The sequence below is a fragment of the Arvicanthis niloticus genome, chromosome 6 (assembly GCF_011762505.2).
Source record: "Arvicanthis niloticus isolate mArvNil1 chromosome 6, mArvNil1.pat.X, whole genome shotgun sequence".
NCBI classification, from domain to species: domain Eukaryota; kingdom Metazoa; phylum Chordata; class Mammalia; order Rodentia; family Muridae; genus Arvicanthis; species Arvicanthis niloticus.
In genome coordinates, this window is record NC_047663.1 from 4,348,424 (window position 1) to 4,374,439 (window position 26,016).

The 26,016-nt window shown below is 52.6% G+C and overlaps 1 protein-coding gene across 1 annotated transcript in view; it reads left to right on the forward strand.

Annotated features, from left to right (window-relative positions):
* Dnah17 (dynein axonemal heavy chain 17) overlaps positions 1 to 26,016 on the forward strand; it is a 109,654-nt gene that overhangs the window by 18,521 nt on the left and 65,117 nt on the right. Inside the window, exons 16-35 of the mRNA XM_034504907.2 lie at positions 235 to 375; positions 1,943 to 2,086; positions 4,153 to 4,335; positions 6,727 to 6,981; positions 7,881 to 8,050; positions 8,574 to 8,796; positions 10,423 to 10,539; positions 10,643 to 10,729; positions 12,630 to 12,782; positions 14,591 to 14,839; positions 16,441 to 16,563; positions 17,347 to 17,694; positions 17,785 to 17,876; positions 18,147 to 18,273; positions 18,730 to 18,882; positions 20,807 to 20,932; positions 21,466 to 21,573; positions 22,999 to 23,130; positions 23,791 to 23,951; positions 25,171 to 25,327. Of these exons, the coding sequence (XP_034360798.1) occupies positions 235 to 375; positions 1,943 to 2,086; positions 4,153 to 4,335; positions 6,727 to 6,981; positions 7,881 to 8,050; positions 8,574 to 8,796; positions 10,423 to 10,539; positions 10,643 to 10,729; positions 12,630 to 12,782; positions 14,591 to 14,839; positions 16,441 to 16,563; positions 17,347 to 17,694; positions 17,785 to 17,876; positions 18,147 to 18,273; positions 18,730 to 18,882; positions 20,807 to 20,932; positions 21,466 to 21,573; positions 22,999 to 23,130; positions 23,791 to 23,951; positions 25,171 to 25,327 (3,249 nt within the window). The remainder of the gene's footprint in view (positions 1 to 234; positions 376 to 1,942; positions 2,087 to 4,152; positions 4,336 to 6,726; positions 6,982 to 7,880; positions 8,051 to 8,573; positions 8,797 to 10,422; positions 10,540 to 10,642; positions 10,730 to 12,629; positions 12,783 to 14,590; positions 14,840 to 16,440; positions 16,564 to 17,346; positions 17,695 to 17,784; positions 17,877 to 18,146; positions 18,274 to 18,729; positions 18,883 to 20,806; positions 20,933 to 21,465; positions 21,574 to 22,998; positions 23,131 to 23,790; positions 23,952 to 25,170; positions 25,328 to 26,016) is intronic.

The following is a 26,016-nucleotide window of genomic DNA, read 5'->3' on the forward strand; positions in this document are numbered from 1 at the left end:
AACCAAGCCGCTGCTTGCTGCTGTTTTGCATTTTGAATTCAGTTTTCACTTGAATGGCATACTCATGCCCCCAAGAACTCCCCTCGAGGAGTTATGCACAGGTGCTCACAGTTCACAGGGTACACAGGAAGAGTGTGGCAAGAGACAGGGAGGCTTGCGTCCAAGAGAGCACAAAGGAGGGGCCAGACCAAGTGTGCCATCTCTGAAAGGGCCTGTCTCGCGGTTTCCCTCCAGGAGTGGTCAGCCAACCCCCTGTTTGAAAGGAAGGACAACAAGAAGGAAGCCCTGCTGGACCTGGACGGCAGGGTGGCCAACCTGAACAAGCGCTACGCTGCTGTCAAGGATGCTGGTGTAAGAATTCAAGCCATGGTTGCGGTAAGGAGACTCCCGGGGGTCTTTTGAAAGCTGCTTGCCTTTTATGGAGGAGGAGAGAGGAATAGCCGAACATTTTATTAAGATGACCAATGAGGAGTGTTCTGATGGCCACAGAGTCTGTTAGAGTTCATCCAAGATGGCTTGACCCAAGAGCAGCTTCAAAGCCTGATTCCTGTTGTTGCCTGCCTGTGCTCCATCCCAAGGTGGTTAGAGCACCACCAACACCTGCATTAAAGTCATATGTGCTGGTGACATCTTCACCCTAAGCCAACGGGGACAGGCTGCTGCGAGCTTACGTGTATCCTTCCTGGGTTTCCCACCCATGAGTGTGAACATGGACACGTGAGCCCTCACACGTGTGCATGTGGTATATCACAGTCAGCACATGTCTGTCTGTGCACTGATGGGACATGCACCTGCTTAACCGCCTAGAGAGTGGGTGTGTTTGATAGAAGCAGAGGGAGCAAAGCTGACGAGAGAGAGATGGGAGCCAGAGCCAAGGAGAGCAGCCTCACCTGGTCCGGCTTTAGTGAGACCATGCTGTCCGGGTGCCCAGCTTCAGTAAGACAGCACTGCCAGGGTACCTGGTTTTGTCACCCTGTCCACCCACCGCTGTGACAGCCACTTGAACCATTTCTTTCTGCCCCTCACTAGAATTACCTGGAATTCTGACTTCTGTCTCCTTTGCCTGTGAATGAATACAGGCTGAGTTGCATTCATCTTGTTTTCACCTATAACATTCAGTGTCTTACTGATTTATCCATTTGTTCTTACCCCAACCTTTACTTACTTCTCCATCCATCCATCCATCCATTCATCCACCCATCCATCCACCCATCTACCCATCCACCCATCCATCCATCTCTCCACCCACCCATCCATCCACCTGTATACCCACCAACCCATCCATTCATCCACCTATCCATTTATCCACCCATCCATCCATTCATCCACCCACCCACCCATCCATTTATCCACCTATCCACCCACCCACCCATCCACCCATCTGCCCATCTACCCCATCCACTCGTCCATTCACCAATTTGTTGACCCACTTATCAACCCCTCTGTCTATCTGTTCATCCCCAGTGCATTGAACCCTTTACCACTTCTGTCCCAGATACTGACCAGTGTCAGAGTCCAATTGAAGAAAAGATAATCTAAGTTCTTTGTCACAAACATGGTCATCAAAGGAAGGTACAGACCAAAGACAAGATAGTTGATGATTGTCACTTGTACCATCATGGCATAAACAGCAGACTACTAAAGACATATGTGGGTAGGGACAGGGATAGGGATCTCCACCCAGGACCAATATTGGGTGCTCAGGGACAGCCTTACAAGGAGGTGATGCTTGAACTGAGAGCTAAAAGATTAGAAGGTGCACCTTCCAGGAATGGCAGGAAACCCTGCATGAAACCTTCTATGGGAAAGAGAGCCCAACATATTCAAGGGACTTAAAACATCTGCTTTGATGGTTTGTAGAGTGCAGGGATGATGTAGCCTGAACAGAGAGCTAAGTGACATACCAGTGAAAACACAGCCAATGGCGTGCTTCTGTGTGCAGGAAAATGCAGAACTGTTCAAAGCAGATACAACCAGCCAGCCCTGGAAGGATTACGTCAACTACATTGACGCCATGGTCTTAGATCAGTTTGACCGCTTCATCCGCAAATCTCTAAATTACTTAACGGACAACATGACTATGGATGTAAGTTACCGTGTGTGTGTGTGTGTGTGTGTGTGTGTGTGTGTGTGTGTGTGTGTCTGTCTGTCTGTCTGTCTGTCTGTGTAAAAGCAAAATCTGTGTTGGAATTTACACTTCAGATTTGCCTGATGAAAGAGCAAGGTGTTTTATGAATTAACCAACTTAATTAAAGTCTGTTTGTGGTAGCCAGCCTGCCCTGGTTTTAAAACTAAAGGTCTTGCCATGCCAGAGAACAGCCAATCCCAGGCTCTCAGGACAGGCAATCGCCTGAGATCTGCCATAACCCCGATGCACTGTAGAGTACCTAAGCAGATCTGAGAAAAGTCTCCCACCTTGCTGCCAGGTGATGCTAGGCACCCCTGACCCCCCCCCCCTTCCTGTGGCAATGGCAGAGGGGGCTCTTGCCAGCAGCCAACAGCTAAGCTTCACCTCTCTGTATCCAAGGTGTGCTGGTGAGTTCCGCTGAGTTGTATTCTTGGAGGGAAGGATGCCCTCGCTACCCACACCTTGTTACAATGTCTACCAGTCAGCACTCAGTGCTATGACAAAACATTTGAGAACTTCAAAAGAAGAAAGATTTAACTCATGGTGTCAAAGATTCCAGTCCATTATTCCCAGACTGTGGTGAGAAAAGCCTCTCAGCAGGGAGCTGGTCATGGAGCAAGGCTGCTCACCCTGGCAGCCAGATAATAAGGCGAAACTCTCCTTTATAAAGAAGCCCTTTTCCCCAAACTCTTTAAGCTACAAATCCATCAACAGATTGGTCCACTAATGAGTTCGGAGTTCTCCAGGCCCCATCATCTCCGAACACTACTACACTGGGGACATTTCAGTACTATACTGTAATACAACAGTTCCCAAATGCTGTCAGTAAGAGAAGGCAAAGACCCACCCACCCAGCAAAGGACAGGGTGGTGGCATCAGGAGGACCTCCCACAGTCACGGAGCACAGATGAGTCATGTGTGAACCTGGCATGCATCTCCACTGCTGCTCTGTGATTGTCTTTAGTATGTTTCCGGCTGCTATAACAGAATACCCGAGTCTGGGTGAGTTATAGACAACAGAAGTCTGTACGGTTCATTGTCTAAGGTCAATGAGGGGCCCTTCTGGAGCAGGTCTTTATGTTGCAGGAGGAAAAAGAAAAAGCAAAAGAGTACAAACTTGTATTCTCAGGTCCATTGTAGTCAGAATCCACCCCCGTGACAAGAAGTCTGCCCATCACATGGGCTCATTGGGAGAGTCACATCAACCAACAGCCATGACAAATTTGCAGACCCAAAATTCTGCTGGTACAGGCAGGCATTGCTCCCAACCATAGACTCACAAGGCAACCCCACACTATTGCTAAGTGTCTGTGGTAGAGGTGACAGCAGCCGAGAAAGGGAGTGACCATCAACATTACAAAGGTCCCTCCTTGACACTGCCAAAGAGTTCCCAGTGGCTCCATAGCAGGAGGCCGCCTCCAGATTAGTGTTCAGAAATGCCTGACCATCCTTCATGATGATTGACCATCTATATACCCTGTAGGACCTCTCAATACTAATAAACTTGGGGTGCTCAGAGTCTGTCAGTCACAGCTATGACAGGACCCGAGTCTGAGGTGGTCAAAGAAAGAACAGTCTAGCCACTTGCAGGCCATAGCACATAACCGGAGAGGCACTGGTGTAGTGGGAAGAGCCCCAGAGTAAACCTTGAGAGGTCTCCTGACAGATGGGGTTGATACGCTGTAGCATTGCAGCCTCACCAGAGGCATTAAGACATGGACTGGCTGCAGCCATGTGGGGATACAAGCCCTTGCTGACCCAGTAGTGTTGGGCAGCCATTGTCTGATCCTATGAGACAATGACCTTGGTTTCATGTGAAGTGACCTTGCCTGCTCCAACCCCTGCTCTTCCTCAGCCAACTCTTGGCTGCCCTTGAGCCCCCAGCTGTGCATCTGGCTGAAGTGGTCTGAACTGCTGGTCTGTACCAGCAAGAGATCGCTACACATTAGCCAGATCCTGGAGTGGGCAACCTGAGCCTCATTCAGTATCAGCCAAGGTGCTGAGCCCCCAGGAACTCATTTCAGGAGAATATCGCTCCCCTGTTTGAGATCCGCATGGAGTTGGATGAAGACGGGCTGACCTACAACCCATCTCTGGAGATGGGCGACGAGGAAGGCTTCCTGGCGCTGATTGAGGGCTTGATCAATGACCTCTACAATGTGGCCAGGCTCATCCCTCGCCTGGCCAAGGGCAGAATGAACTACAAGGTCAGTCTTGATCTCTTACCATCTTTGGCGTTTCCCTGCTTGGGTGCCAGCTAGTGTTGGCCTAACCTCTGCAGAGCGTGATGATGACAATTCAGAATGAAATAGTCTGTGGTTGCTATCCCCTCGGGTCTCCAGGCCCAAAGGCCTGATCTCTCTCTCTCTCTCTCTCTCTCTCTCTCTCTCTCTCTCTCTCTCTCTCCTCTCTCTCATATTCCTGAATCTGACCTTCCAAATGTCCTTTCTTCTGGAGTCTTGACAAGTGTCCCAGATTAGTTTTCTCACTGCTGGGATAGAGCACCCGAGAAAAGCAACTGTAAAGAGGAGAGTTGCATTGCAACTCACAGTTTGCAAGTATGGTTTACCATGGTGGGAATAACTTGGTAATAAGAGTGACTAGTCACAGTGTATCTGCAGTCAGGAAGCAGAGAAGAAATTAACGCTGGGACTCGGCAGGCTTTCTCCCTGATGCCTAGTCTGGGAATGGTACTGAGTCTGACACGGTACCTAGCGCTCAGGGTCAGACATCTGGGCCACAGGCTACTTCCCAAAGGCTCCAGCTCCACACGCAGCATAGCAGCCGAGAATCTGAGAGCTGCACCCCCTGGGACACTGATTGATCAGTCCAGAGGAGCTAGGAGCCAGAGAAAGGAGGGGCAGAGTATGTAACATCATCAGAGCAGAGGATACAGTGTGACCCAGGGCACCTGTTGAAGACCATATGAACCTAGGGAATTGGGTGACCTTGCAGGAAAGCTCCAGGAGAGAAGCCCCGGGCAGTGGTACATCCCATGCAGGCCAGACAGCAAGTCCCTCTGCTCAGCCCACTCTGACTCTGCCATGGAAATGAAAGAGAAAACTGACTCCAGTGGCCTCCTGGAATTGACCACATCTCAAGACCAGAAGTGCCGTGTTAGAAAAAGGGGAAGGACTCCCAAAGTTTTAGCATGGGGTTTAGACATACTTAAGCTCCAATCTCCCTCTCAAAGAAAAAGAAGAAAAAGAAACAATTACACCTCTCTGAGCAAGAGCCTGAAAGGCGGGAAGACCCAGCCCAGTCTCATGGTGGCTCAGCTCATGGAGATGGCACAAGAGGGGCAGGAATTCTGGGAGGGAAAGGTACATGAGCCACCTTTCCACCCAGGGGTGGTCCCCAGCCAGGTCCCTAACCTGTCTCCCCCATTGAATTAGCCATTATCAAGGGCAGGTCTCCTCCTAGGGGTGGGTTCCATTCTTTGCAGGATAGAGCAAACCTGGGCAGAGCCACTCCCGAGGAGCCTCCCTTGTGCCCCGTACCCATGGGACTGTGGTGTGCAGAGATGCCTGGGCCTCAGCATAGAGGAGCAGGTGGCAAGTCAACCCTAGAACCAAGATAAACTGCACACAAGCACACAGGGGCTCTGAGGAGGACGCCGGGCAAGTGAAAGCCCAGCCTTGCTGGGAGCCTTCCTGTGCTGTGGGTGTGGGTTCTGTGGTGGGACAGAGAGACAAACCCACACCCAAACTCACACAAAATTTTTTAAAGTTTAGAAAAAAAGAAGATACCTTGCTAGTCTGAGAGAGTCTGCCCCTCCTAGAGAGCCCTCATGTTCAACAGGACAGCCAAGGGCTCAGCCAGAGCCGGCCTATACCTGACAGACTGACCTATCCCGAGTCCGTGCTCCTTAATCCTCCTCCATCAAATCGGTGCTTGATTCTGTGACTGCTCCCCTCCCCCTAATTTTTATTAGAAGATTAAATTTGTACAATGAGAGCTAATGAAGGATGAAAAGCATCAAGATCAAAATAAATATGCAAGTCACCAGAAACTGGTAAATGTGTAGAAACAGCCCGGTACAGGATACAACCTTCTGTGGTGTCACCAGCCACAGATGCAGGACTGCGTCTGGAAGTGATCTTGACAGGATATACCGAGGAATTGTAAATGCCTCATAAGCAACCAGGCACGCATTCAATCCATCATATACCAGAGATAGCATTTATTGAGATTTAACTAGAGGGTAGTTTTCTGGGTTTGTTATTCTACAGATGTTCACACTCACACACACACACACACACACACACACACACACAGAGTCCATGTGACCCTGCTCTGTGTCCCCCATTGTCCATCCCAGCACATGGCACACAGCCAAGGTCCATGCAAATACAGAATGGATGAGCTGACACCCAAGTCACCTTGGGATCAGACAGACCAGAGCCACCCTTAGCGAATCTTCTGTCGGGGGTGGGGTGGGGGTGGGGGTGCTGCACACTGACAGACATCTCCCTGCTTCCATCCAGGACACTCAGAAGCACTTTTGCCCACAGAAAGATGGTCTTCCAGGCCAGGGGCAAATCTGTCTCTCATGAAGACAAATTTCCCAACCTTTGTCCCCACTCCCACCCCTGCAGACTGACCTGGAGGATATCACGGACCTCATAGAGATGCGGGAGGAAGTGTCCAGCCTGGTCATTGGGGCCCTGAAGGTGGCCGAGGAGTACCAGGACTCCTTTGAGAGGTACTCCTACCTCTGGGTGGATGACCTTCAAGAGTTTATGAAGAACTTCCTCATCTTCGGGCACGCACCCACCCCCGAGGAGCTGGACACCAAGACGGACGACACTATCCCCAAGACACCACCTACCCTGGCTCAGTTCCAGCAGCAGGTATGTACAATCCCATGGTGGATGACACCCCCCACCCCCAGGCCTAATTTGAAAGTTCGGTGGCTTAATTGCAATGTAGGTTTTTACATTTGCTCCTGGTGAGGCCAGGAGGAATAGCATGCCTTACCGCACCACGCCACATGGGGGAGCACCACTGTCACGGGAGGAATAGCATGCCTTACCATACCACATGGGGGAGCACCACTGTCCCAGGAGGCAGCCAGGGAGAGAAGAGCCCTCAGCAGGATCTACCAGACTTGTAGTGTAAATGGCTTCAGTTAGCTCAGGTGAGGGTACTATGCTGAGCTGGCTGGTGTCCCATCCTGTGGAGAATAGGACGGAGGACTGATCCAGAGCATGAGAGTCCCTGGAAGCCAGGTGAGAGGTGTTTGGGAGCCTCACACTCAGGCCGGCTCCAGGTGAGATGGTCCGCAGTCTAAGAATCAGCCTCCAGGCTCAGCAAGAGCTCAGGTAGAGCATTGGAAATCTAGAAAGTGAAACAATTCAGTCCCGTCAGATCTTTGGATTGGTCTTGAGCACAGTGAAAAAGAGTCCTCTCCTCCCCCACACCGAGAGAAGGAAGATGGGATGGCCCAAAGTCTGCAAGCGCACCCAAGAGTTAAGGGAATGCATTGGGAGTGCCTCCTGCTCCAGAAACCTTGATGTAGTCACCCAATCCCATCCCCTTCCGTCTGTCTGTCCCCTTGCAGAGGTGGGGCAGAAGGAGCTCTGGGGTGTTGGGACAAGGGCAAACAGGTAGCGGTGGTCTCGGCCTCTCTTGAGCTGCACCCTGGGCCACCTGGCTGCCCTTCACAGCCAACACGGAGCAACAGGAAGCAGTGCTGGCTCATGGGGTACACACGGCCGAGGCTGACGGAGCCCACGGCTGTGTTGGACAGATTGACTCATACGAGAGGCTGTACGAGGAGGTGTCCAGATGTGAGAACACCAAGGTCTTCCACAGCTGGCTGCAGTGCGACTGCCGCCCCTTTAAGCAGGCCTTGCTCAACACCATCAAGCGCTGGAGTTTCCTGTTCAAGCGACACCTGAGCAACCACGTCGTCAACAGGTGAGGCCACAACCCGCTGCCGTGACACCCGAGTCTCCCCAGGATTCCCCAACAGGCTGGGAGAGACCCCGGGGACTTCGTAAGTGGATCGATGGCTTAATTTGAAAGTTGAGTGGCCTAATTGCGATATAGGTTTCATATTTGCTCCTGGTGAGGGCAGGAGGAATAGCATGCCTTACCACACCACGCCACATGGGGGAGTTTGGTGTTGTGACCAGTGCAGGGCAGGTAGGAGCACGGAGTACCTGTCAGGCTCTACGTTGAAGCCTTGAGTCTGGCAGGAAGGCTCAGTCATTGTAGCATGAGGGTCATCTACAGCAACATGAACATGGATCAGCCTGGTCTCCGCTAACAGGATCTTTGTGACATCCAGGCCGAGGGAACCATATGGGGGCAGTGGCTGTTCCTCTCTAGGTGGTGCCTTGCATGGCAGTTGAGTGTCCTTGCTGAGGTGACATTGAGGTGTGGTGCCCGAGGAGGATCAACCCCCTCACCGAGTCCCCCCATCCCCCCCGTCCTGCAGTCTTGCTGATCTGGAAAACTTCATGACCGTCACGCGAACAGGCCTGAAGAAGCCGCTTAAGGAGGGAGACTACGACGGGCTGGTGGAGGTTATGGGGCACCTGATGAAAGTCAAGGAGAGGCAGGTGGCCACCGACAGCATGTTTGAGCCCCTGAAGCAAACCATCGAACTGCTCAAGAGCTATGGGGAGGAAATGCCAGAGGAGATCTACCTGAAGCTGCAGGTGGGTCCCAATGGGGCTGTGCTGGGGGCACTGTGCCAGGTCACTGAAGGCTAGACACCTACAAGACTCTGGATACCCAGGGGTATTGAGGCCAGAGACAGAATCTTCCTGAAGAACAAGACCAAAGTGGTCCCCGAGGCTGGCAAGAGCCTCCTGATGGGTTTGTGGGGTTAAAGCCACCTCCACAGCCCCCATCGCCCCCAAGTGTGGAGGTCACGCATTCCAGATGGGTGTGGAGGCTGATGGAGACTGGGGCAGAGAAAGGCCCTGGAGATTAGTGGGTGAAGGCAGGGCCAGAGGCTGCCTGTGCCCTGCCTTCCACTGCCCACATGACAGCCATTGTCAACAAGTCCTATGCTGGCTGAGCTCTAGGCTGAGCAGAATGGGGGAAGTCCCTCTGGAGGGCCCCCAAGGAGCCACGCCCTCCCCAGCTGTACCTAACTCCTCTTTTTTCCCATCCCTTCCCAAGCCCATCAGCTTCCTTCCCTCCCTCCCCACTTTTCTCCCTCTCCTTCCCCTTGCCCCTCCCCCTCCTTCCGTCCTATTTTCCTGCTGCACGAGGCCCACTCCCCTGTTTGTGTGTACCAGCTCTAGCCACTGTCCAGATCCATAGCTCGGGAGTAACAAGGGACAAGGAGCCACAGGCCCATGGTCCTACCACGCAGTTAGCAGGGCAGCCCTGTGCTATAAAGCCTGCCTTAGAGTCTCTTGGGTCTGAACCCCAAGCAACAAGCCTTGTGCCTGCCCCAGCCACACTGTTCAAGATCCAGTTGAAGACAAAGGGCTTTGAAGCATGTGGCCAGTCCTTAGAGGTTCCCAGGCCATGCAGTGGGGGCGTGGGGTGCAGCTGGGGTATGAGGGTGCCGCATAAGGCGGGTTGTATGGGAATGTCTCCTCCTGATCAGGGCGGTTTGGTGTTACCTGGTTGTTACCACTTGTTATCTTTAAATAGTTCCTGATGATAGGTTCCCTAGCCTGACGGTGGAACATACACAGGCCTCTCTGCCTGGGATAAAAGGTTTAAACTGAACACTGGTGTGGAGGTATACATGCACACAGGTGTTCACACTCATGCACATGCATAAAGTCACCTACACAGGCACATGCATGCACACACATGCATAAATGCACACGTATACACATGCATGCTCACTCATCCACGTCTGCATCCTCACATGAATCTATGCACAATGCACACACGTGGACAGGTTCAGGCTGATGAAAACTACGAAGGGCAGAGAAAGTTCTGATTGGCAGAACACACTGAGCTTCCTGCTTTGCCATTCTGGGGCTGGGGGTGACACGAGCACTCTGTGCTACTTTAAAGGTCTCTCCTGAGCCTTCAGTTATGTCACGGCAGAGTGTTTTAAAAGGAGAGAGGTGAGGGGCTGGGGAGACAGCCTTGCTACCTTTGCAGAGGACGTGCATTCAGTTCCCAGCACCCACACGGCAGCTCACAGCTGTCTGTAACTCCAGTTCCAGGGGCTCCGGCATCTTCCACTGACCTCTCTGGGCCCTGCATGCACGCAAACACTCAGATACATTAAATACTTAAAAAAAAAAATAACTCCAATGGCCAAATGGAGGCAGACACTGCTCCCCCACCCCCATCTTCACCTCCCACAGGAGCTGCCAGAGCAGTGGACCAACACCAAGAAACTGGCCATCCAGGTGAAGCAGAATGTGGCGCCCCTCCAGGCCAACGAGGTTAACATCCTAAGGCGCAAGTGTCAGCAGTTTGAGGTAGCTGGGGCTGGGAGCATGGGGGTAGGTACAGCACACTGGGATACTCAGAGCCAGCCATGGCATGACCTCCCTCCCCGGCCCCACCCCTCCTCTCTCACAGCTCAAGCAGCACGAATTCAGAGAGAAGTTCCGACGTGATGCCCCCTTCTCCTTCAGTGACCCCGACCCCTACAAGTCCCTGAATAAGGTACTCAGGCACTGTGGTGGGGTCCCCGTGGCAGCTCCAAGAACCCCTTGGAGTGCTGGTCTTTACTTATGGAAACACGGCTTAAATTGGAGTGCCTGCAAGGCCAAGCATGTGTGTGCATGGGACCCGTTTGTGTGCATGTGCGTGTGAACACTCATGTGGACATACATGTGGACACACATGTGGACATACATGTGGACACACATGTGGACATGCAGACTCAGGCATACCCCTCCAAGCCACGCAGCTTCCACTCTGCCACACTGCCTAGAAAGCTAATTCAGGGCAACAACTACCCGTGGCCATATGGGCATCCTGCAAGCCTCACGGGCTGCCCTTTCCCCTCAGGCTGGCTTCGCCATTCCTATGAAAAGTTTCCTGTCACCTGGACTTAACTCTTGTCCCTTCCTCTCTCCCATCCAATCTGCCAGCAGGTTTTGGATGCACCCCGACTCCGTTCTCACTGCCCAAGTGTTAGAGTCAGCATAGGATGCTCAGGGCCACCCACAGTCATGGTCCCGACATCTTGCCAAGCCAGCATAGATCCTCCCAGGACAGGCATAGAGGTTCTCAGAGCCTGGGTCAGCTCTGAGCTCAACAGGCCTCTTGCACTCACTCCAGGGGCCACCCCCCCACCCCCGCCCCCGACCTCAGCTCACTGGGCAGCCATGAACCCCACAAGCTCCTTCAAGTCACCTCACATTGCCTCTCTCTGCTTTGAACTCCCATTCTTAAAGTTGGGGCTCTCCCTCCCTTTTCCTCATGGTTATTTCACGCCACTCTCCCTGAGCCACAATCTTGACTTTTTTCTCTCCTTAAAGCAATCCCCTGCTGCTTTTTCTCACTTCTATTAAGATAGACATATGGTATGGAAGCTATGGGTGTTGGGAGATCAGCCAGCAGGGACTGAGGTATGCAACCCAGCAGGCTGTTGCAGAACACACCAGGCATCTCAGCTCCTGGGAGATATAAGCAGGGGGGTCAGGTGTTCAAGGGCAGCCTCAGCTTCAGCTTTGTAGAAAGTTTAGGCCATCTTGGGTTACATGAGACCCAATCTCAGAAACAAACTAATGAATAATAGTCAGCCCAGATATGCTGTGACCTATGCAGCCTAGGGAGTGACCTAACTGGGCCTTCCGGAGATGAAGAACAGACAGGTAGATAGAAAAGCTGGGGTCGGGAGGGCTGTGTACCCTTGTGATGCCAGAACAGCCCAGAAATTCAATACATTTATTGTGTACGTCTATGTCAAGGAGGCAGGTTCATTGTATACAGCCGAACGAGGAGATGGCTTTAAGCTCATCTCCATAGCGGGTCTCTGTAGGTGAGCAGTCTAGGCTGTGAACAGCTAGGAGGGAGGAAGGAGGAGGGGAGGAGGGAGAGGGGAGGGAAGAGGGAGAGGAGACAAAGGAGAAAGGAAGAGGGGAAGGAGGAGGAGGGAGAGGGGAGGAGGAAGGGGAGGAGGGAGGAAGGGACTGTGGTTGATATTTTTTGCACACAATGTCAACATCCTACATGGACCAGGGGAAGCATTACCATTTCCCTAAGGCTGACCTGGAAAAAGGCCTCGCCATGCCCCTGGGTCTGAGGCAATAGGGTTCTTGTCATAGCTGTGCCCAGGGCAACAACACAAATTCAATTCTTCATCTACTGAGCCCCCTCTTACATATATCCAGAGTGAGGGACATCAGGGAGGGCGGCTGCCATCTTGGCTGGAGCATTGACTGTACACCCTGGTGGGGTGGCAATCTGCAGCTAGAAAACAGAGAAGATGTATTGAGGCATGGTGGAAAAAAAGAGATCAAGATGGCAGGAATGGGGGCAGGGTGAGACACTCGGGATTGGGAGCACCCAGGCTGGGGCACCCATTGATGTCCCCTCCCCTCCCATCCCATCCCAGCAACAAAAGAGCATCTCGGCCATGGAGAGTGTGATGGAGGCACTTTGCAAGTCTGCCAGCCTGTTCGAGGTCACAGTGCCAGACTACAAGCAGCTGAAGGCCTGCCACAAGGAGGTCCGCCTGCTGAAGGAGCTCTGGGACATGATCGTCATGGTGAGGCAGGCCAGACCTTGTGGGACGGGTCTGGGGACTCTGCACATGGCTGTAACAGAGAGGACTTCAGGATATGAAAATGCAGCAGCAGCTCTCTGCACCATCACCTCACTCTACCTGCAGTCTCCCTTCCGCCCCGCCCCTCTCCTGTCTCGCCTCCCTCCTGACCCTGCTTCCCTCCTGTCCCGCCTCTCTCCCCTCTGTTTCCTCCTCTACCTGTCATTCTTTCTTACATCTCTCCTCTTTTAAAATTTATTTATTCCCCTCATTTTCCTCCGATTCCCCCCAAGACTCCCTTCAACATTCTTCTCAGTAAACCTCCTACTTCCAGGCCTTTTTAAAAAATTTTGGCTGGGGGCGGGGGGGCAGGGGCGGGCAGTGGCTTACTCCAGCAAGGGCAACTTACCAGTGGCCATACCATTGAGGAATACGACTCCCCCTCCCCTCGCAGCCCATGTTGGATTGCTGAAAGGCCAAGTCTCCTATAGGCCCTGAGTTCCGGAGTGAGATGGAGTAGCCATCTCGTGTCTGGGAGATAGTAAGGAATGCACCAGGTGTGGTGCCCCACAATCCCAGCTCCGGGGAGGCAGAAACAGTAGGAAGTTCAAGGCAAGGACAGCCTGGGCGACATAGCAGGTTCCAAGCCAGCCAAAGCTACCTGGGAGTCCTTTAGAGCCACCGTAGCGAAATACCACAGCCTGGAGACCCAGAGATGGTACTTCTTATGGTTCAGACCTGGGGAGTCCAGAACTCATGCAAACTTTGGCAGCAGATGAGGACAGCATCTCCCTTGATAGAAACCTCTAAAGGGAGCCTCACCCTGGTGGTGTCATGTGCATGAGCAGGCAGGGTGGCTCAGGGAAGGCAGACACAGCCGACCAGCCAGGGCACTGTAAGATGATATGGAGTCGTCTCAGACCTGCCAGTGAGACAGGGCCATTGTGCAGGTGATGGTGTCAGGTATCCTAAATGTTTTTGAACAACAACAACAACATGTATTTGTCATGCTCTTGTTCCAGGGAGCTGCCTATCAAAGGTAAGCTCGGTAGCCCAGGCTGTGTATCAGCGTGATTGACGAGGCAGGCAATGGACGCAATGAGCCGAGTATTGGCAATCCAGGCTCCTGCCTGGAAGTCTGGGCCTGGCTCACATGTGCTGGCTGAGGCAATTTACATGGTCATTCCCAAAAGGACAGCAAGCCAAATCTTGCCAAGCACTCACAAGGCCCAGCACAGGCTTTACCAGCAAATATCTTACCTGTTCATCTTTTAAACTGAGGCTTTTAGCACGCAGCTCTTGGTTAGTCCTGCTACTAACATCAGATTTCAATTCTAGAAGTCCTACCACTGGACACATCTCCCTGTAAGAAATGAGTCTGAGGTTTCAAAACAAAACAAAACCACCCAGTCCAAATTATTTCAGCCAGGCAAAGTATTGAAGCATGCCAAACCCATCAGCAAGCACACCTAGCAAGGCCAGGTCCTGTGTAGCTTTTGTCCTAGTGCAAGGGGGTCCTGGCTTCCCTCTGAGAGGTCAGAGCTCCGCCCCCTATTCTTCCAGAGCTGACTCAAAGTGGCAGGGTTGATTGCAAGTGTGATTCAGGAACTGCTGATCTCAGAGGAATTGAATTTCTGCCTTAATGGAGTTGGTCTTAATGTAACACTTTAAGTTTAAAAATAAGTACATTGTATCTTGTGTCCTCATTTTAAAAAGTACATTGTATCTTGTATCCTCACACCCTTCAACAGCAGGTGGAGCCCATGCTGAGGGAAGGTGGGTGGTGACAGGACAGCGCGCTCTCCCTGCAGGTCAACACCAGCATCGACGACTGGAAGACCACCAAATGGAAGGACATCAACGTGGAGCAGATGGACATTGACTGTAAGAAGTTTGCCAAGGACGTGAGGTCTTTGGACAAGGAGATGAAACCCTGGGATGCCTTCGTGGGACTGGACAACACCGTGAAAAACATGATCACATCCCTGCGCGCCGTGAGTGAGCTGCAGAACCCTGCCATCCGAGACCGCCACTGGCAACAGCTCATGCAGGCCACTCAGGTACCTCTGCCACCTGACATGGGGGTAGAGGGAGGGAAGGCTGCTGGCAGGCAGCCAGCCATGAGCCGCCTCAATGGTGGGGATGGGGTGTCGGTGCATGAGGCTGACCGAGCCAGGCATGGGCCGTTTTCTGTAACATAGGCTCAGAGGTCAGAAAGCCTGTGCTTGCCTTCAGCTCAGCTGGTATCTCTGTTTCTAAATTCTTTGATGACGTCATGCAGGCATACAATGTAAAATCACTTTCATGTCCCCATTACTGTCCCTCACCCCTCCCACTCCCACCAGGCCTTTCTTCTTCCCAAGCCCCCCTTTACTTTCATGTCTTTTTGTCTGTCTGTTTCTTTGTTCTACTGTGACTCACTGGGTTTAGCCAGGGGTACTTAGTCAGGGGTGCGTCTGCCCGTGATTATGGGTTGGGGTTATTTAACTTGAGCGAAAGTAACTTACTACTAAAGACCACACCACTGAAGAAAATGACCCTCCCTCCACCAGCAGCCACCAATCCCTGTGTGGCCTTGTGACCTCCTCCCCCACTGTGCCAGACATTTTACTGGCTTGAGCTTATGCAAGTCTTATGCGTGATCACGACTATGACTTCAGAGGTGCAGCAACACCACCACATCCAGAAGACTTTCTCCAGCAGCCTTCCCATTCTCTAGCTCTTGTGTCCTTTACACACACACACACACACACACACACACACACACTCCTTTGGTGTTCTCGGAGCTTTGGAGGGGATGATACAGATGTCCCACTTAGACTGAGCATTTGACCATCAATCCTTGTTTGCACATTGACCAGTTATGGTCTCGGGAGTAACCACTGACTGCCCACTGCCAGCAGAGGCTTCTCTGGTTCAGGCAGATAACGGCACTCGTTGCCAGGTACAATGGTAAATATTCGGAAGGCAGCACGACACGGTGTCCATTTACCAAAACAAGAGTAGTTTGTTCTCCCTATGGCCTATGACCTCCTCAGCTATGGACTACAATAACAGGCATGTTTCCCCTGTGGGGCAGGCCTCAGATACTGTCAAAACATGGTTGGTTGCCTTGTAGCAATCACCGACTATTGCTTTCCTGGACACATCTGGTCTGGCAGGTTGGTATTTGCATCTGATCTTGACACTGGTTCATCTTCACAGGCCCTGTGTGTTCTTTTCACACCAGGCCCTGCAAGTTACAGCCAGTTCTGATAACTGAGCATCTATGTGTCTTAGGAAGGCTGGAGATGATGAGCTCTCTCCCCTGACCTCCCTTTGCATTCCAGCTCAATTCCTAGCACCCCAAAATTTTCAAAGATATCCCCTAGACAATGGTCCTAGCATGATGAGCCATATTAAAGGGTCATAGCACTAGGAAGTCTGAGAACCACAGCTCTAAGTGGACTCGTGTTCTGGTGTCTGCTTTTTACCCAACTCCAGAGGAGTCTGTGGTTACGGTTTTATAGAGAAAAGGGTGAGGCTTGGAGAAGGAATTGTCCTGAATCATGGAGCCCCTGGGGTCACAGATCAAAGCTTAGCCCAGTGACCATGGCTGTGCTCAGAGGCCTGCTTCCTGTCACTACTGTACACTGGACTCCTGTGCCTGGTTTCTCCCTAGGTGAAGTTTGAAATGTCAGAAGAGACCACCCTGGCAGATCTGCTACAGCTGAACCTGCACAAGTATGAGGATGAGGTCCGCAACATTGTAGACAAGGCCGTAAAGGAGTCCGGGATGGAGAAGGTAGGAGCCATTGCTGTCACGTGGTTCTCCCCCAGAGGATCCTAGGATTGGCTGAGTGGCTGTGAGTGGCTGACCTCAGACAGCCTCTGACTTGCTGACATTGGGGGGTGGGGGGGTGGAGGTGTCTAGCAGCCTTCCTTGGCCAGCTCAGGACAGAGAAATCATCCAATACATCCAGAACTCAGTATCTTCAAATTGCCCTGATCCCGACTATTCTCTCCCCAGCACACAGAGTATGGTACCTTTTGCAGACCCTAACACCTGTGTCTGCAGTGTGACATAGGGACTCCTGTGTTCCCCCGAGACCCGTCTCTCTGTCCACCTGTGGGTAGGCCTCTAGGCTGCTTGTTGCCTCCTGGCTTCTGAGCAGTGTGGGCGTGAGCACCGTAGCCTTGTTCCAGTCCCAGGAGCATTGAACTCTCCCTGAGCCCACAACCCAGATGCTCTATGCTTGTGAATCAGTCACCTTTCTCACTGTAGGGACAAAATACCTGAGGAGCAATTTAAGGATAACGGGAAAGGGTTGTTCTGGCTTGCATGAGGGGGCACAGTCCCCCACAGGGGAAGGCTTGTCACCAGGAGTGGGAAGCTGCAGCTCACAGTGAATCCACAGTGAACCGGAAGTGGGGCGGTTCTATATACAACCTCAAGTGAGCCACTTCCTCCAGCTCCTAAGCTTTCCTGAACTGCAGCATGAGGTTGCAGCCGAGTGCACAGACACATGAACCAGTGGGTGATGATGTCTTACACTCAGAACTCTCCCTGTGTCCATTCCCCTGAAAGGTGCTGAAAACCCTGGACAGCACCTGGACCACCATGGAATTTGAGCATGAGCCGCACCCACGGACAGGCACCATGATGCTGAAGTCGGACGAAGTGCTCGTGGAGACGCTGGAGGACAACCAGGTGCAGCTGCAGAACCTGATGATGTCCAAGTACCTGTCCCACTTCCTGAAGGAAGTGACCAGCTGGCAGCAGAAGCTGTCCACAGCAGACTCGGTCATCTCCATCTGGTTTGAGGTCCAAAGAACCTGGAGCCACCTGGAGAGCATCTTTATTGGCTCAGAAGACATCAGAGCCCAGCTACCAGAGGATTCCAAGCGCTTCGACACCATCGACCAGGAATTCAAGGTGAGCTCGGACACTGGGTATTCTCAGAAATGGCTGCTGTGGACGGCGTGGGCTCCAATCCTTCTGTTCTCCCTTCTCCCCCACCCCCAGGTCTTGATGGCAGATGCCGTGAAAACGCCAAATGTGGTAGAAGCCACCAACAAACCGGGTCTCTACAACAAACTGGAGAAGCTGAAGAAGAGGTGGGTCCCCATCCCATATGTCCAGTGGAGGTGTCAATGGGGCAGGTCACCTGCCACCTGCCGCACAAAGGCACAGGTCACAGGCTAATAATATTTCATCCCTGAGGTGGATTAGGACACACACACACGGTGTGATCAGAGCTGGTGGAGGATAGGAGCATTTGGAGACCAATTAGGTCTGTGGAGAAAAACTAGATGCCCTCAGTAAGCTGAGAGCATGGGCTGGCTAAGAGCCCTGCAGAAAAGGACCCACCAGTCTCTTCCCCTTAGCTTGGCTGTGTGTGAAAAGGCGCTGGCTGAATATCTAGAGACCAAGAGGCTGGCATTCCCACGGTTCTATTTCGTCTCCTCCGCTGATCTGCTGGACATTCTCTCCAACGGAAACGACCCCGTGGAGGTAGGCAGGGATGCAGTGGTGTAAACCCCTGCACCCAGGAGCTGGAGGACAAGCCCACAATGTGTTCTGTGGCTGACTCCGCCCTGCTTGTTTTCCTTCTATGAATGGGTAAGAAGTTGGGGGACTCTGAAAGACACAATGAAGTGTTCTCTGTGTGGCCTTCATGACCTGTGCCCTGAAACACACACACCCTGGGATCTAGAAAGATGCTTCCCCAGAGCTCCTCGGAAAGAGAGGCATGGGGGAGGGGGCGTGCTGGAAGCCTCGATGAAGGTCTTGGCAACTGTGTCCTGCCCAAGACCAGTTCTCACCCATGCCTGAGGCTGCCTCCGTCAACATCAGCCGAAGATATGGGACAAATATTCCAAAGACAAAAGAGAAAGGACAGGAGAGAGGGGGCTTAAAACCTCTCGAGGGAGCCCAGAGCCACCAGCCACTCTAGGGTCCTTCCCGCAGGTGAGCCGCCACCTGTCCAAACTCTTCGACAGTCTGTGCAAACTCAAGTTCCGCCTTGACGCTGAAGGAAAACCACTCAAGTTTGGGCTGGGGATGTACAGTAAGGAAGACGAGTTCGTGGACTTTGATAAGGAATGTGACCTCTCAGGGCAGGTGAGCCTTGTGGGGCGGGGGTTGGCCGCATTTTGTCATCCACCTCTCAAGGAAATGCTTGGGGACCTCTTTTTATCTGATGTATAAATATAGTTATTTGTATTTTGGGGGGACATTGTATGTGAGTGGAGGTCCGAGAACAACTTTCAGGAGTCAGTTCTCGCCTGCCACCACAAGGGCCCCAGGGATTGAACTCATGTTGCCAGGCTTGGCAGCAAGCACCTTTACCTGCTGAGCCATTTCACCAGCCCCGACTTTGTTATAGAATCTACAGCACACAGCCTTCCCGAGGTGTGTGGCATGCACCTAAGGGGCAGAGGAAGGAAGGAGGAAGGGACAGGCTTGACCCATCACTGAATTGCTGTGGGTGGTGCAGAACGGGGCTGTGCCATCTGAACAGGGAGCCCCTGTGCACAGGAAGTGGGCTTGACACTTCAGTGGCTTCAGGACAATCTTGGGGCCCTGGTCCTCTTCCCAACAAGCATGTCACCCACACTTGGGCTACCTGATCCTACTGACAGCAAACTTCTCACTGGCCCTTCCCCGACCTCACTGCCCAACATCTGACCCAGAGATGATCTGGCCATTAGTCTGAAGAGAAGTGTCATGGGAGAAACCAGAACCTCTCACCAGAGTCTGGGCTCTAGGGAGGTCAGCGGGACTGGGTGAGGCTCAGGTCCCCATTGCCTCTCTCAGGGTGACTCTGAGAAGCAGCAAGGTCCTTTCAGGGGAGTGACAGTTAAGAAAATGACAGCCTCCCCCCCCACCCCCAGATACAGCAGGGATTGCTGTCCTCAGTCTGCTGCGGTGCTGGGGATGAGCCCAGCACCCCATGAGAGCAAGAGAGGCAGTCTACCACTGAGATAGACTGTTCTCTGCATGGCCGCCTGCTCCCTTCTCTGACTTAGGGATAACTGTATGTGCCACATGTTTTTTGCAAGGATAACCTCGGCTTACTAAAGTGGCTTTTAAGTGGAGTCAGGTTTGGGAGCCTTTTTAAAAAAGCCTTATCCTATTATCAGTGTGTGTGTGTGTGTGTGTGTGTGTGTGTGTGTGTGTATGTGACACAACACTCAAGTGTAGGTTGGAGGACAATCTCGTGGACATGGTTCTCTCCTTCCATCCTATGGGGATTCTGGGTCTCGAACCTAGGTTGCCAGCCTCACGCCGCCGCAGGTGCCCTTACCCACTGAGGCACCCCGCCAGCTCTGGTGGGTCATCTTTTACTGCTCTAAGGGAAACGTTAACATCTCTGCCCCTGACAGACGTGTTACAGGCAGTCGGCTGCCTGGACGGAGCTTCCGAGTTCTTGGAGTCTTGTTCAAAGAGTTGAAGCTCAAGGAATAAAAACAGCGGGCCGGCAGGGAAGGCATTATTTAGAAGCTAAGCAAAGGAACAGAGCAGACACACGGGGCAGCGGGCACTAAAATGAGCGGCTCAGAATTCTGGCTGAGTCCCAACACTTCTTTTGTGGATCCAGGTGGAGGAGGAGGAGGTTGGTTGTTAATCCTGGATTTGAACTTGTGCGTGCCCAATCAGGCAGCCCCACACGATGGTTAAAAGGAGATTTTCCTGAAAAGTTGACTCCGGATACGTTCTGCCTCACTGCCCACGCACCCAAAACTGGTCCATACTGGACTGGCTCACTGCTTCTAGATCCAGGATGTGTTTGGTCACAAGAAGGAGGTTACTGGGCAGCCATGGATCTCGGAGCAATGGTGGCTTTGTTTAGAGAGTTTGTTTATGTGGGGGTGAAGCTCAGGGCAGGTGGAGGTCCCAGGTGGCCAGCCGCTTTGTTGGGGAAGGACTGGGCAGAGGCCAGAACAGGCAGGGTGGCTCTGCCTGCCCGCTCAGCTCGCCTGCTTCAGGTGTACCAGTCACTGATGGGATGTACCTGTGAGGTCAGCATGAGGTCTTTCCCCAGGTGGAAGTGTGGCTGAACCGGGTACTGGACCGGATGTGCGCCACATTGCGTCACGAAATTCCAGAAGCCGTGGTAACTTATGAAGAGAAACCCAGGGAACAATGGATCTTTGATTACCCAGCCCAGGTATGGACGGCAGTGTGGCTCCGGGGTCCCGGGTCACCCTCTTGTCTGCTGGGAATGAGTTTAACTGCTTAACATAAGCTCATTTTTTAAAAATCCCTTTATATTTAATTTCATGTGCATGGGCATTTTGCCGGTGTGTGAGTATGCCACGTGTGCAGTGCCCAAAGTGGACACAAGAGGGCACCAGATCCCCTGGAAGTGGAGTTAAAGCTGTCAGCATCCACATGGGTGGAGGGAAGAAAACCCAGGTCCACCCTGGAAGAGCTGCCAATGCTCTTCACCACTGAGCTGTCTGCCCAGCCTCGTGGCCTCATTTTCTTTTCTTTTTTTCGGGGAGTGAGGGATGGGAGTGGGGGCTGTTCTCTGTAGCCCTGACTGTCTTGGAACTCACTCTGTAGACCAGGTTGGCCTTGAACTCAGAGAGCTACCTGCCTCTGCCTCCTGAGCGCTGGGATTTAAAATGTGTACCACCACACCTGCTATCACCTCGTCCTATTATCCATAAAGACCAGTTTCTCCTGGATGGTTTCCAGGTGGCGCTGACATGCACGCAGATCTGGTGGACGACCGAGGTGGGCCTGGCGTTCGCAAGGCTGGAGGAAGGATATGAAAACGCCATCAAAGACTACAACAAAAAGCAGGTTTGGAGACTCTGGGCCCCAAACCGCCAGGCAGTAGCCAGAAGACCCCTGTCTTGATTAGGGTTTCTATTGCTGTGATAAAACACCATGACCGAATGCAACCTGGGGAGGAAAGGGTTTATTACAGGCGGCAGCTTGCAACTTGTAGTCCGTCATCCAGGCGTCAGGGCAGGAACCTGGAGGCAGGAACTGAAGCAGAAGCCACAGAGGATCACTGCTTACTGGCTTGCTCCTCAAGGCTGGCTCAGCCTTCTTTCTTATGCAGCCCAGGCTTGGCCCCACCCACAGCAGACCGAGCCTTCTCCCATCAGTCACTAATTAAGAGAATGAACCACAAGCTTGCCCACAGGCTAATCTGGTGGGGCCATATTTTCAGTGGAGGCTCTCTCTTTGAAACGACTGTAACTTGTGTCAAACTGACGTAGAAGCAGGCAGCTCAGGCCCCCCTCTCCAAGGTGGAGCTCTGTATTCCCTGTCTGTGTGGGTCATAAGCTGTCCCGGAACAGAACAAGTGTCAACCTCAGCAATACAGAACTCCTACAGTGTGTCCCCAGAAATCGGATGCCAACACTTTTTTTTTTACCATTTCTCTCTCTTCTGTCTCTCTGTGTGTATGTGTGTGTATACATGTGCACTCATGTGCATGAGGAGATCAGAAGACAACTTGTGGGGGCCAATTCTTTGCTTCCATGAATGGAACTGGGGTTGCGGGGCTCGATGGCAGGTCCCTTTATCTGCTGAGCCAGCTTGGCAGTACTTTTTTTCCCTTGAGATTCTTGGGTAGATCTCAGAAGATATGTGTTCAAGTATGTGAGTGTGTGAGTGTGTGCCCGTATACATGAACCTTTGGTGGTTTCTCAGGAACCTTAGTTTGGGGTGAGGATCTGAAGCTTTCCCATTAGACCAGGCTGGCCCAAGTGAGCCCCAGGGATCCTCCTGTGTCTTCCTCCAGGGTGTTGGGATTACAAGCATGATGCCTCCCTTACACGGATTTTGGGGATCAAAGCCAGGTCCTTGTGCTTACAAAGACAGCACTCCACTGGCTGTGCCATCACTCAGGGACGCAGTCTTTTCTCCTGGAGCTTCAGAAACTTCCTGCATGTGTGGCCTGATTACAGGCAGCCGTTTTTACTGAATGTGCAGGCTCTTTCTTCTAAGGGGCTCTGTAGTAATTTCCTCACCTGGGAGGAGAGGAACTTTTCTGTTTTTTTTTTTTTTTCTTTTCCTCTCATTGTGATAAACAAGGACTGGTGATCTTGCACACGCACATAGGCACGCATGCACCTGAGTGCATGTGCCCATGCATACACACACACACACACAGGTCATTCTCTGTGGACCCCAACAGCCTGGGCATCTGGTTCTGTGACCACCTGGGGGCAGTACTGCCAGGCAGGGTCCCAGCCCAGGCGCCCTTCTCTGCAGATCAGCCAGCTGAATGCGCTCATCACTCTCCTCATCGGGAACCTCAGCCCTGGTGACAGGATGAAAATCATGACCATCTGCACCATCGATGTGCATGCCCGAGACGTGGTGGCCAAGATGATCATGGCTAAGGCAGGAGCACCCCTGTCCCAGACACTGGGGAGGCAGGAGTCCCCGGGGTGCTGGGAAGGACTGGGAACTGGGTTTGGGGCTGGCCCCACACCCAAAAACTCCAGCATCTCCAACCTCCTCTTCCAGGGTGCTGACAGAGGGAGTGGCTGCCACACACACACACACACACAAAATCCATGGGGGTCAGATGACTGGAGAGCCAGAAGTTTCTATTCTTGAGTGTGTGTTCATATGTGCTCAGGCACATGTGCATGTATGTGTGCATACATGCGTTGGCCTGAGGATGACCTTAGGTGTGGTTCCTCAGGTGCCATCCACCTTCCTTTTTGGAGACAGCCTCTCATATTGGCCTGGAACTTCGGCCCAGAGCCCCACCCACTCCCACTCCCCCTCACACCCCACTCTCCCCACACCCACCCCCCGTCTTCACCTCCTCAGCCCTGGTTACTGCAAGCACCTGCTATCACACTGGCTGACTCTGTCACACAGGTTCTGAGAATTGGAGTCAGCAAGTTCTTTACTGCCTGGGCCAACCCCCAACCCTGGAAGCTCCTACCTGTAGCAGGCTGTGGCCAAGGGTATTGAAAGAGTCATGTATAGGACTGAGGGGAGAGCCCCGGGGAGCAGCCTGGAGCCAAGCCCCTCGGGTTCCTGCCGCAGGTGGAGAGTTCGCAGGCCTTCACCTGGCAGTCACAGCTCCGGCACCGCTGGGATGAGGAGAAGAAGCATTGCTTCGCCAACATCTGCGACGCCCAGATCAAATACTCGTACGAGTACCTGGGCAACACACCTCGGCTGGTCATCACTCCGCTCACAGACAGGTGGGGACCACCACAGCCTGATGCCCACCCTCTACCCACATATGTCCTTCCCGCCTCAGCTCTGCAGCTAGAAGAGCCCACATTCCGTGGGGAGGCCTTGTGTTGGTAGAAGGTTTTAATCCCGACCCCGGGGTTTCTACCTCACTTTTGACCATTTAGTTCCCAGATAAAAGACACACACGACCTTTATATTTACAATATGCCTTAATCGGCACAAGGGCTGGGCAGGTATCCACCCTCTATGCTATTAGAATCTAACTTTCCTGTGGATAACCACGAGTTATTACTTTCCGTGTTTCATCTGGGCTGCTCTTCACTCCAGTTGGTCAGCCCTCAGGGCCATGGTTTTTTGTTTTTGTTTTTTGTTTTTTGTTTTTGTTTTTTTTTTTTTATGGCTCACCTAACCCATGGGCTTCTCTTCCCCCTCCACCTTCTTCTTGTCATCTCCTCCCCAGAAAACCTAAACCCTACCTATGTCTCTTCTGCCCAGCTATTGGCTGCTGGCATCTTTATTCACCAATCAGAAATAACTTGGGAGCAGGGTCGCACAGGTCTAAGTGCAGACTCCAGGTCTTGGGGCCCCACTTAGCATTGCAACAGAAAGCAAGACTGAAGCCAAACGGCCCTGTTCTCCCATCCAGCCCAGTTGCCAGGCAGGAGCCCTGCTTTAGGCTGAGTTCTTGGTCTGACACTAGCTGTGTCCCCAAGGATTGGCTTCGCCTCCCTGAGGTCTGCAGAGCATGGAGATAGCTATAGGAACCCTCATGAGCGTGTGGGAATTAAATCAATTACAGGACAATAAAAACACTCAGCCCAGGGGCTGGAAAGATGGCTCAGCAGTTAAGAGCACTGACCGCTCTTCCAGAGGTCCTGAGTTCAATTCTCAGAACCACATGGTGGCTCACAACCATGTGTAATGGGATCCGATGCCCTTTTCTGGTGTGTCGGAAGACACTCAGACTGAGTGTATCACTCAGCCCAGAAACTGCCCATGACACCCTCAGTATGTGTCTGATGAGTCCCCAGAGCCCGCTCCCCAAACCCACAGGAGGGCCACGCCTGCACCCACGCCCATCCCTCAGCACAGTGTTCCTGTGCTCTGACTTTGGTCCCTCCAGGCCTGAGCGAGTACAGTGGCCCCACAGTGAGCTGAGCAGAGCACAGTGGGGTGTAGGTCATAGGGGTCACAGTGCCCCAGGTGAATTAAGGTCCTCGGCAGGTGCTACATCACGCTTACGCAATCCCTCCACCTGATCATGGGCGGAGCCCCTGCAGGTCCTGCCGGTACGGGCAAGACAGAGACAACCAAGGACCTGGGCAGAGCCCTGGGAACCATGGTGTATGTCTTCAATTGCTCTGAGCAGATGGACTACAAGGTATGTGGCCAGCTATGAGCGTGTGCACCCTACAAACAGAACCCTGCAGGGCAGCAACTAGGCATCCAGAGTACCCTGCTAGCTAGCGCCCCCTTGTGGAGGTACAGGTCCCAGCAGTTCCAAGACTATGAATAGAGACACAGGAGTGAATACCTGCTTCTTGTTCAGTGTGGAGTTAGGGTGAAAGTAGTGGCCTTCGGGTGAACTCTGAAGGGGGCAAGGACAAGTCCATCAGCTGCAGGGTCATATTTGATCAGAGGACAAAACAGGAAGGGAGAGATTCTAGCAGTAACAGTCCCAGCATAAGAGGGAGCCTAGTGGTCCCATCCTGAGGCTGAGGGCAGTGTCCAAGACCCCTGCTGACTGAAGGTAATACCAGCATGTCCCCCTTAGGGGCCCTAGAAAAGTGAAGTCCTCTGATCCTAGAAGGACTTCTATGTGGCCCCCGTGGGTATGTTGCTGACCCTGCAGGGGATAGAATGGCACATTCACAGAGAAAGGTCCTCCAGGAGCTTGCAGCCCCAGCCCACCTTAAAGGATTCTCCTCCTTCATGTGCATAAAATGAGAAGATGGAGGGGCAGGAGATTGAAGGATTTCTTAGCCTGCCTCTGCCTGACATTCACTTAGAGAAATGCTGGGACCTTTCAGGTCAGGTGTCTGTCTCCAGGCACCTGCTTCCTGGAGGTCT